This window comes from Dromiciops gliroides, chromosome 3, assembly GCF_019393635.1.
Source record: "Dromiciops gliroides isolate mDroGli1 chromosome 3, mDroGli1.pri, whole genome shotgun sequence".
In the NCBI taxonomy this organism is placed as follows: Eukaryota; Metazoa; Chordata; class Mammalia; order Microbiotheria; family Microbiotheriidae; genus Dromiciops; species Dromiciops gliroides.
In genome coordinates this window covers 504,108,016-504,120,488 of record NC_057863.1, presented here as the reverse complement: position 1 = coordinate 504,120,488, position 12,473 = coordinate 504,108,016, and the positions used below count along the sequence as shown (strand labels likewise).

Below are 12,473 nucleotides of genomic sequence, written 5' to 3'. Positions count from 1 at the left end.
CAAACAATTTGGGTCAAAGAAGCAGCATGGTGTAGTAGAAAGAACTGAGTTCAAACTCTGACTCTATCATTTACTGGATGATTTGGGAGCAAAAATGTTACCCTGTTACCTCATCTGTAAAATGAGAGGGCTGCACTAAATGATCCCCAAGTTTCCTTCCAGCCTCAAATCTATGATCCTAGGGTTGACCATACAAGTCAATAGGAAGTATTGGGGGAAAAAAAGCATACTAGTGAAAAGTGCTCCCCAACATATTCTGCCCCCACCCCCAACCAAGCAAACAAAATCCTATGTTTTTTGGGTTAAGAGAGGCACCCTTCTGGCTTTTTTTTTTTTTAAACACAATGGTTTGTTTTCAAAGAGTCTGTACAGGGGCTGGACTCAGGACAAATTATGGAAAAGGTGACATTTGTGTTTGATGTGACTCTGACCTCTGCTTTATCACTCACTTTCTTTAACCCTCATGTTACAGTGGCTATGTGGGGGGCAGTTAGGTGGCGCAGTGAATAAAGCACTGGCCCTGAATTCAGGAGGACCTGAGTTCAAATCCGGCCTCAGACACTTGGCACTTACTAGCTGTGTGACCCTGGGCAAGTCACTTAACCCCCATTGCCCCAGCAACAACAACAACAACAAAAACACAAAAAAAAGCAAAACGAACAAACAAATACAGTGGCTATGTTCATTCTCATCTGCCCCCCTCAGACACACAGGGATTTGGCTCAAGACATTTTCCATTTAACTGTCTTGTAGTTTGTACTCGGTTTTTCAATCAGAAATGATAAACTAACTGCCTTTGCTCAGGGATGAGACTTCTATTATTTCATGGCCTTTCTGGATGGAGACTCTATGTTAACCCCAAACAGTAATTCTAATGGTGGGAAGGAGCTGCAAGAACTAATTGGAGGTCAACAAGGAGATAGTCTGGGGATAGGAGAGGCCATTCAGTACATCTCAAACACAACACAGAGGTAGCAACAGCTCAGCTGGCTTGACTCTGCGGCTCAAGGAGTGTTATCAAAGCAGCCACCTCTTTAATGTAAATCATACCAACAATGAAAAACAATACCACAATCCACCTGCCAAAACTACATCTTTTAAACTATGTACAATTTCAAAAACAATATTACAACTTTTTGTTGTTTTTTTAGGAAAATATAACATACTTTTCTATATGATACAAAACATGCACCTCAAAGTCATTGCTTTCAAAGACAGCAAGACAGGTGAAACTCAAATATAAAATTTCTCTTCTAGGCAGTACTGTAGCTTGAGTGGATTTGTGACAAGGGATCAACCAGGATTCCATGTATAGGTCCTTACAGTCTCCATAGTGTCAAGAATATAACCCATGTTGAAAGGCTTTCCAAAAAGCCATGATCAAAGTCATTATTTGCTATTAACCTGTCTCCTGCACAGTACCTGCTACCAGATTCAGTATGTAAACCATACTCATATAATTTGCAGTGTATTCACCAGGAAATGATACAAATGATACTTTGAGTGGAAGGAATAATGGAGAGAACATGGAGTTAAATATTCAAATATAAAATCAAAATGAACAGAAAAAGGACTCTGGGAATAGATGGTACAATATTTTCAAGACCTAACAGTACATATAAAAAAGTATACAAGAGAGAATCTAATTTTCAGTAACGTGCAAGGAATGAGCAGCAAACAACTAGGTAAAAGGGAATACAGCTCTACCAATAGAGGATACAAAGCAGTGCTTTTGTTGATAAAATCAAGGCCTCAGATGGGAACAACAAGGGCCAAAGAAAACAGAGGCGGCAGCAAACAGTCCAACCAGATCTTTTATAAATTTTGGCCAACAGTGCCAAAGACAATGACCTCTATACTGTATCATCTTATTTCCTGGTGAAATGGTACTAAGGTAGAAGTGAATATAATAGATTGCTCCCAGTCATTTTGGGAGCTGTGCAGGATTTACAGGCTCACAATGGTCCACTGGTTGGTTAGAACTCACAACTCCTAAACATAAAGGCAATTATTATATATATATATATATATAATATATATTTTTTATAAATAAAATACCATAGAAAGGACAACACTTAAAACAGTGTTACTAATAACATAAATAAAACAGTCCACGATGAGATTGTGCTAACAAGGTAGGGTCAAGCGCTCTCTTCCTTGTGGGCAAATCCCATCTCCAAACTTAACTCTTTTAAAGCAGTTTATGACCCAAGGCTCATGCTAACCCACTTCTAGTTTTCTGAATGGCTGCCAACAAGCACTTGGCCCTCTGGCAACCCTCTAATATCCTACTCTGACAAGACCACACCAGCGTCATTTGAAAACACAGGGCTTGTTTTCATGCTCCGTGTTGTAGGAGGTTGTCCCCAGCTAGGCACAAGAAGTGCCCATCCCCCACCAAAGCTAAATGAATCTGAGGACCATGAAGAATGAATCCAGCATACTGCAGACATGGACATCTGGAATATAGAACCTGTTTGTCCAGCAATGTCCCCAGCACCCTACCATGAAACTGCGATCAACTATTTTCTACTGGAATAAACTCTTGCATAGTGAACAAGGTCAAACAAAACATTTTCACTGGAGCTTCTACTTATAAAATATCTGGACATTTCTATAAATCTATACATTTGTATAGACAGACATTTAACACATTACTGTGTTTATATATGTTGTCATTTCAGGGGAACTAGATTCTTTCCCCTCCCTTATGGCACTAAAACGACACGACTTAATTCAACTTAGCTGAACAGAGCACCTTCTGCTTCCCATCCCACCCCCACACCCCAAGGGATAGGCAACTTAAACCAGGAACAACATCCCATAAAAGCTTGACTCAAGTTTGCTATTAAACACACTTATCACTGATCTTCTCTTTTTTAAGTGAAGTCTCTCAAAGGCAGCTGTACTTGTCCCCATTACCCAAGGGCAACAGTAACTGAGATTAACAGGCCTTGTTAGCTAAAGCTCTAGATGGTTGTGTATTACTATGATGATATCTTTAAAGAATGGGCAGGAAGTAACAAACCACCTGCACCCTTGTCTTCTACATATACCTCACCAAAAATGCTGGTTCCTGATACCTGTTTTCTTTAAAAACCCGTATCTTCTAGGCAATTGGCCATGCTAAGCAAGTTGGAAAATGCCCCTTTTTAGATCATGTGGTACACCCTGGCTACAATCCACATGCTCCCCCTCCTCGGATATGAGCTGCAGTTCTCCCTCCTCCTCTTTAAATGTATGGTCTTTTCTCAAATTCACTTTGTAAAGTTTGGTTTTCTTCCTACCCTTTCAGAATGGCAACCGATTTTGTTTTGGGGGGGGGGACCTTGTATCTTACTGTCTATTAAAGTATATTAAGAGGGTTATTGTCCCTCCTGGCCTGTTTTTGGATGCCAATACTGTTATTGTATTGTAGAAAGTGCATCCAAACTTGTGTTCAACTACAGAGAGCAAGTTAACTCATTATTCCAATACCTGGGTGATCAGCGCTCTCACAGCTCATGTAAGTCAGATCTGTCAGGTCAAGGCATCCCCTTGTAAAACATTAAACTGTGACTGACATAAAAATGTCCTCAGATCTTGCTGCAAAAAGACCACACCAACCAGACAGCTCTCCATTTGACAACAATGTGACTGGCAGCAAACTTCAAAATGCCTGTGCAATTGCCCTTTGGCTCTAACTGCCAAAAGTCAAGATTCTCTACAGATAGAGTCCTCCCATAATTAAGGTTATTGGAAAATATGGGATGATTCCATTGGCTTTTAGATTCTTTTAAAACTATACAGAACAACACCACTTTGTACTGTAAGGGAGAAAGGGATGAGGAAGGGAATTTTTCAAGGCATAAATAATATAAAAAGGCAAACATTTTAAGATACATTCAAATGACATTACTACTACAAGAAAATAAATAATAACTTTGTCTCTGTTTTGAATTAATGTCTTTCCTGTAGTCCCTTCCCATGCCCATGTTGTGCAGTTACTGGCTTGAAGTTGGAACAAAGTCGCTTGCACACATTCAGGTTTCCTGGGATTGCTGAAGGTCCCTTGAAGTGTTGTCTACAGTAATATCAGCTGAAGACCAGGCTGTCTTTTCACTACAGTCCCTTGAAAGAGATGGCAAAATAAGGGAGCTCCAACTCAAAATGTGATTCTCGGTTTCAGAATGTAGACAGCTGTCTCCTGAAAGGCAAAGGAGCTATAGAAGTATGAAATGACAAAGGCAAATTCTTCAAGGCTCTCTCACTAATGCAACTTAAGAGTAACAAATGAAGGAATATGAGAGTTGGATTATCAGCTCAAGCATGGCCATTTAAAATGGCTAATCTTAACCCCTCCTATCTTCTACAGATGATCAACCCTGGTATCGAACCCACTTTTTCTAATCTTCAGTGTCTCCTTATCTACTAGTTCCTTCTGTTTTGCCTAAAAACACACCCAGGTCTCCCCCAACTAGATCCTACCATCTCTTTTCTGATAATCTCCTTGAAAAAGCTGTCTACAAAAATACCACTTCTTTTCCTTTCTTCAAAGCTCTCTCCAATCTAGCTTCTTATCATTAAAGTGAAACTGCTCTCTTCATCACCGAGCTTAATGGTCTTCTCTCAATCCTCACTGCAGCACTTGCTATGGTTGATCAGCTGCTCATTCTGCATACTTCCTTCTCTCTGGGTTTTTAGGATCCTCCTTTTTCTTAGTTTGTATCTCCAACCTGCCTGAAAACTCCTTCTCAGTCTCCTTTGCTAAATCTTTTCCCATATCATGTCCATTACCTGTGGGCAATGGTCTAAGGGTCTACCTTTCTCTACTCTCCCTCTCACTTGTCAATTTCACCAGTTCCCATGGGTGCAACAACCATTTCAATTCTGATGTTTACCAGATCGATATGTTTGCCCTAGTCTTTTTCCTAAGCTCCAGTCCCTCATCTCCACTACTTACTGGACACTTTGAACTGGACTGTTGCACTGGCATCTCAAATTCAATACAAGCAAAACAGAATTCATTATTTCCCCCAATCCTTCCCTGCTCACCTTATTTTGAACTTCCTAATTACTGTTTAGGTTACCATCATCCTCCCAGACACCCAGGTTTGTACCCTCAGTGCTATCCTTGTCCCCTCTCTCTCAAACTTCCCATATATGCGATTCATTGGCAAATCCTATTGTTTCTTGCTTTCATAAAATCTCCTGTATATGTCCCTTTCTTGCTATTTACATTGATACCTCCTAAGATAAGCCTTTCGTGACTCCTACTATGGTAACAGCCTTAAAATAAGGTTCACGGTCTCAACTCTCTTCCTACTCTAACCCACCCTCCATACAGCTGCCAGGGATTTTCCTAAAGTGAAAAGCTGACCATGTCACCCCATTCAAAACTCCAGGGTCTCCCTATTACCTTTAGCATCAAATATAAGCTCATTTGCTTGGCATTTGAAGTTACGACCTTACGACTTTCTCGGTTTTCTTACACATTACTCCCTTGCACACACTCTACAGCGGTTCTGCCAGGCCAGCATCATTGCTGTCCTTGCACATGACATACCACCTTGTATTTCTGAGCTCTCATACTGGATTTCTCGAGGGCCTGGAATGCTCTCCTCTCAAATTCTAGCTCCCTGAATCCCTAGATTCCTTCAAACACAAGCTCCTGTAGAAAGTCTTCCCCTCCATGGTTCCTTTCCATGCACTCTGCTGATATCCTGTATATACTATTTATTTACGTTTTTGGTTTTTTTCTGGCTGGGGAATGAGGGTTATGTGACTTTCCCAGGGTCACACAGCTAGTAAGTGTCAAGTGTCTGAGGTAAGATTTGAACTCAGGTCCTCCTGAATCCAGGGCTGGTGCTCTATTCACTGTGCCACCTAGCTGCCCCTATACTATTTATTTACAATCATGTTTCCCTCATTAATATGTAAGTTCCTTAGAGGCAAGGATTGATTTTTTTGGAGTTGCTTTGTTTTGCTTTTGCTCTGTATCCAGTGCTTAGCACACAAGAGACTTAAAGAAATAGACATTTGTTGAGTGATTGAATTGGGTGGGGATTAAAAAGAAATACCAACTTTCTGAGGGCATAATCTTAAAAAGCCTCAAGTTAAATACCTTTAAGAAAGGTTACAGAAGCAGAAGCAATTCACACCATCAGCCTTCTCCCATGAATTCTGGTTCAGATAGCAACTGGAGTCTATTTAAGTTTAGTACTTGTGATCTTATGAGATCACACCCCAACTAGAAGGGAATGAATAATAATGGAGTTTTTAGCAATCATTTTTTGCCATTATCTTTGACAAGAGTACTTGATAGCCCTAGTCCTTTGGGAGGTATTTATAAAGGATAAAGAATTCTATCACTGAAAGTATGCCCCGTTCCAATCAGAAGTAAGTTTCTGGTACATAGCTACCTATGTCCAAGAATGGTTACAGGACGGGGCAACTAGGTGGTGCAGTGGATAGCGCACCGGCCCTGAAGTCAGGAGTACCTGAGTTCAAATCCGGCCTCAGACACTTAACACGTACTAGCTGTGTGACCCTGGGCAAGTCACTTAACCCCAATTGCCTCACTTAAAAAAAAAAAAAAGAAAAAGAAAAAAATGGTTACAGGAGGCTCCATCCCCAAATCCAAAATTTGCTTCCCTGTTCTGTTGAATTCTGCTTACCTTCTGTGCAGTCTGAGTCAATCTGCTTCATGTTTTCCTGACAGCAAGGATGTTGGGTGGTTGCTGGTGCCAATTTGTCCTTGATGACCTCCTCAGGTAATTCGCCACATTCTGGAGCTGTGGAAGCTAGGCACATGGGTACCATCATGTGACTCAGGGGCTTCATCTCTAAACTATCTGGTTGATAAGGTGCTACCATCGGGATCACGGGAAGGGGACTGTTGCTGAAAGTGCCATTGGTTTTGGTGAAACACCTAAAATGTTTAATTTAGGGCAAAGAATTAGAGTTGTGTCCAACCCAACCTATAGTGAAGATATTTTCTATGCGTAACAGTATACAAAAGAGGAAGGGTACAGTGAAGCTGGCCAGGGTGAAATCAAGGCGGCTTTGCCATTTACTACCTGTGTGAAATGAGGCAAATCACCCTACCTTGCTAGGCCTCAGTTTCCTCATCTGTAAAATGAGGATGAATTGACCAGATAGCCTCTGGCATTCCTTTGGGCTCTAATCTATGACACTATGAAATTAAGGCAGGTTGGAACTGAATAATTACAGCACTGGACTATTAGTTACAAAAGCAGAAACATTCATGATTTGAGACACCAAGCAGTCAAAAATTCTGGCTGAAGTCAATAATCAAATGAGTCAGTAATACCCCAACAGCATTTGGAAGCTTCTAATAGCTTGTCACAAACGCACTCTTTGCCTCAGTTCAACAGATGCACTGGTATCAAACAGGTGTGAGAAATGGAAGATGTATGTTGAAAATTTGTTGATAAAACTCACTACTTTCAATTGGTTGTTCTCCTTAGTTCTCAGAGAAGACCAATATGACATCACTATGTTAAAGTCAAGTTACATCGTGTCCAACTATGGCTGATCGGACCAATACAAGCTCAGAATGCTCTATCACAGGTCAGGCACAAACAGACCACGTGAACATTTGAGGTGGATTCTCTACCATCTTGAGTTTGATTTGAGCTACTTCAATTCTGCTTTTCTCAAAGAGCACAGCACCTTCTCCAATGAGAGCACACCATGCTGGGTTGTCCTGTGTGTGTCTCCCATGTTATGCAATCAATTCTAAAGCTCTTCTTGGAGACCTTGAGAGTGTCCTTGTATCCCTTCTTCTGACCTCCATGTGAGTGCTTGCCTTGTGGGAGTTCTCTGTAAAATAGTCTTTTAGGCATTTGAACAATGTGACCAGCCCATTCTGGTTGGGCTCTCTGCAGTAGAGTTTGAATACTGGGCAGTTTAGCTTGAGAAAGGACCTCAGTATCTGGTAGCTTATCCTGCCAGGTGATCTTCAGAATCTTCCTAAGACAATTCAAGTGGAAGAGATTCAGTTTCCTGGCATGGCATTGGTAGAACTGTTCAGGTTTCACAGGCGTACAACAATAAGGTCAGCACAACAACTCTGCAGACCTTCAGTCTGGTAGTCAATCTAATACCTCTTCCCTTCTACACTTTCCTTCGGAGCCTTCCAAACACTGAGCCAGCTCTGGCAACGTGTCTATCAACCTCATTATCAATGTGTACATCCCTGGAAAGTGTACTGTCAAGGTAAGTGGACTTATCTACAGTATTCAAAACGTCTCCACTTGCTGTAACTGATGGTTCCATTATGGATGGTGTGGTGCTGGCTGGTGGAGAACCTGTATTTTCTTGGTGTTGTTAGGTTAAAATTAGCCCAAGCAGCAGAGAATCGATCCATACTTTGTTTAGCCTCAGAGGCTGCATTGAGTGTGCAATCATCTGCAAACAAGAAACCATGCACCAATTCTCCCTCCACTTTAGTCTTGGCATTTCTTTCTTTCTTTCTTTCTTTTTTTTTTTTTAAGTGAGGCAATTGGGGTTAAGTGACTTGCCCAGGGTCACACAGCTAGTAAGTGTTAAGTGTCTGAGGCCGGATTTGAACTCAGGTACTCCTGAATCCAGGGCCGGTGCTCTATCCACTGCACCACCTAGCTGCCCCTTGGCATTTCTTTCAAATACCATATATAAGGAAGAAGGATCAGCCATTGGTCAGGGCATAATGAGATGCCAGGGAGCACATAATCTCTGATAACAAAAAAGATATGGAAGAAGAAGCAACAAAAATACACTGAAACCCCTTGGAAGACACTTGTCAATTGAAATTGTTTTCAGTTCATTTTTGGCAGAATTAATTACTGAGTTTTACTAGAAGACTGTTGAGTTGCCACTTCAGCTCTGGCCTTTTTTTCTGTTGCCTTTCCCTAAAGGACTGTGTTTGATGCTCTTATAAATGGAGGCAGAGGTGGAATTTGGGGCAATGCAGAGAACTGTTTCAGTACTTTTTTTTTTTTTTGGCGGGGCAATGAAGGTTAAGTGACTTGCCCAAGGTCACACAGCTAGTAAGTGTCAAGTGTCTGAGGTCGGATTTGAACTCAGGTCCTTCTGAATCCAGGGCCGGAGCTTTATGCACTGCACCACCTAGCTGCCCCCAGTATATTTTGTTTTGACTTGGGCATGTGAAATGAAAAACACAGGATACACTAGTGACATGTTGGAGCCAGGGCCAGGAGAGAAGAAAAATGAGGAATCCTCAGATTTCTTCCCCTCCAACATGTCCCTGAGGCACATGAAAAATAAGAGGAAGTGAATCTGGGCAAATGAGATTAGTCCAAGTTATGAGAGCAGCAAATGGGAAGTATGGAGAAGATTCCTAGACCTGAAAAACAAATGAGATATTTGTCAGTAAACCAAGTTCTTAATTAAAAATTCCAAATTTAATTCAAGTAAAAAACACACTCACCACACACTTTAATGGAATCCAGGAACTCAGGCGAGTTGTCTGAAATACAAAAATTTTGTCAGGCACTTGTATATAGAATAGGATTTTAGTGCAAAGTAGGATGGCTGCAATTTTAATTTCTAAACACACAATAAAAATCCACACCAGATTTAAATGTGACCTGAGGGCCTGAAGCTAATCCCAATATCTACTTACACTACATTTTCATCCAGAGATGAAAAGCTGGCAGTTTTCCCCAAACCAGTTGTCTGTATTTATTGTTCTTCCCCAACTATCTACTCCTCTCCCTGACTTCACCATTTGCCAGTGTTTCTAGTCTCTCATGTTCTATACTTCTCTCCCTCACTTCTCCTATCTGATCAATCAACAAATCTTATTGCTTCTGCCTCCACACTTTATTTGAATAGTTCCACTCTTCCCATGTCTCATGGCTACCACCCAAGACTAACCTAAAGGCCTCCTAATAGGTCTTCCTATGCCTTCCAAACCACTTGCCACACTATGCTCAATTGTGCAATGAAGAGAACACTGGGGGGGCAGCTAGATGGCGCAGTGGTTAAAGCATTGGCCCTGGATTCAGGAGTACCTGAGTTCAAATCTGACCTCAGACACTTGACACTTACTAGCTGTGTGACTGTGGGCAAGTCACTTAACCCCCATTGCCTAAAGAAGAAAAGAAAAAAAAAGAGAACACTGGGCCTCGAGTCAGGAAGACCTGATTTCAAACCCAGCCTCAGGTACAACCTGTGTTACCCACGACAAGTCACATCACCTCGGTCTGTCACAAGTCTCTCCCCTCTAGTGCATTCTCCAGTCAGCTGTCAAACTGACCTTAAGTGCAGAACTGACCACATCAACTCTCTTCCCCAACCCACAACCCCCATTCAATAAATTCCAGTGGCTCCCTATTATCTCTTGGGTCAAATATAAAATCCTCAACTTGATATTCAAACTGCTTCAAATCCTGCTCCCTCCTATCTTTCGAGTCTCTCTCTTTTTTTTTGTTTTTGAGGCAATTGGGGTTAAGTGACTTGCCCAGGGTCACACAGCTAGTACGTGTTAAGTGTCTGAGGCCGGATTTGAACTCAGGTCCTACTGACTCCAGGGCTGGTGCTCTATCCACTGCGCCACCTAGCTGCCCCCTTTCAAGTCTCTTTATACCTTATCTTCCTTCTACCCCCTGTCCAATCTACAATCCACTGACTGGTTTCCTTGCTATTTGTTCCCATTAAGGAACGTGAAGGGGTTCCCTGAACTTGTTTTTTTTAAATTGTCATATTTTCCAGAAACACTGGATCCAGAGTATGCAGGAGGTCTTGAATGTGTCAAGGACAAAGCCCCTCCTGAGCTGACATAATTTTTGTTTGCCCCCCCCCCCCCCAAACTGGACTCTCTGTGTGTCCCTGGGAATCAAGATAGGTATCAGTCTGCACTAGACTAGAAACTACTTGTGCAGTTGGTGCCCTTATAGATGTCTAGCAGTTCCAGAAGGTAAAGAATATGAGTTCTGCCATCTTAATTATTCATGATTTCTCCTCCCCTGCCACTCCCATTTAGGCAGAGATTCCCATTTCTCTTCTCTTTGTTGCAGTTTCATAAACATGCAAGCTTCTGTTTGTATTACAAACACTTTGCCCTGGCTTAGGGTTCCACATGCATGTTCATTTCTCTTGTAATAAATCTAGTTGCAACACAATGTCTCATGGACTTGTGATGATGTTTTTGGTTAACATTCCTTTCACTCATCTCCCAACTCCAGGCACTTGCACTGGCTGTCCCTCATGCCTGGGATTCTCTCTCCCCTAGCCTCCCTGGCTTTAAGTCCTAGCTAAAATCCCACCTTCTCTAAGGAGCTTTGCCCTCTGCTGATTATCTCCAATTTATCCTGTACATATAATTTTATAGATAATTGTTTGTATGTTGTCTCCCTCATTAGACTCCGAGTTCCTTAAGACCAAAGACAGGTTTGTTTGGCGCTTTTTTTTGGCCTTATTACATACCATGCATGTGGTTTTGTATACAAAATTTGATAAGTAGGAAAAGATTTGGAACAATTTCACAACCACCTGTTTCTATGAGTGGCCCAATATGATTCTCTGCCTACATTACTGATTTATAACTCACTATAAGGTTTCCAAATCAGAAAGCTGAAATTTCTGTTTTTGAGGTGACAAATAAGGCAGTGGACAGTATGTGGTCAGGGGATCTGGAATCCAGCCCTGGCTCTGATACTAACTAGCTGTGCAATCCTGGACAAACTACTTAACCCTTCTTAACCCTTTTCCTTAATTATATATTCTAAAAGCAATGAAAAGAAAAAGAATGTATAAGCTTGACTCTCTGGTAAAAGTAAACTACACCAGATATCACTAAATCACCAGTAAAAGATTGCAAAGAAATAAGCTAATAGGAAAAAAACAGACAAGCTACCATTTGCATCAGCTCAAATTGAAAGCATGGGCAAACTTTTGCTGAATCCTCCTCCTCAAAGAAGGGCTTCTAGCTACCCAGAGTAGGGTCTTGTAAGCATTGTGCATTTGGAGAATGGAATTTACCATACATTTCCAGAAAGGAATTCAAGCCAAAGAATGAAGATAAGTGTAGATGTCCCAAAATGGAATGGGCTAAAGGATGGTAAACTTGATGGGATTTGTGCCTTGCGTTTTCACTGGCCTAGATGAAACTAGGGCTATGGCACAACACTACTTGAATTCTGCCTAAGCATACCCTGGGTGAAAATTATTAGTGGAGACAAACAAATGGTGTAGGACTAACTTTATTTTCTTTTTTGATATAGTTAGTAGATTGATAAATCAGGGAATGATGTAGACAAGGGAGACATGTAGGCTAGATGATCACAGAGTTTGGTGGTTTCAGAATTCCTTGACTATCTGAATTCAAAGAGTAATCATTAATGACTGGATGTCAGCTTAGAAGGCGTCTGGAGTTGAGTGCCTCAGGGACACATGCTTATCTGCTGCACCCTATGCTATTTAAGATTTTATCTATAACTTAGTGCTCAACAAGTATTGTCTGGCAA

The 12,473-nt window shown here is 41.3% G+C and overlaps 1 protein-coding gene across 1 annotated transcript in view; it reads right to left on the bottom strand.

Moving 5' to 3' along the window:
• Positions 1–1,032: 1,032 nt before the first annotated feature.
• Positions 1,033–12,473, bottom strand: part of CDON (cell adhesion associated, oncogene regulated) — a 127,663-nt gene continuing 116,222 nt past the window's right edge. Inside the window, 2 exon segments of the mRNA XM_043990730.1 lie at positions 1,033–4,186; positions 6,657–6,910. Coding sequence (XP_043846665.1) covers positions 4,023–4,186; positions 6,657–6,910 — 418 coding nt within the window. The 3' untranslated portion in view covers positions 1,033–4,022.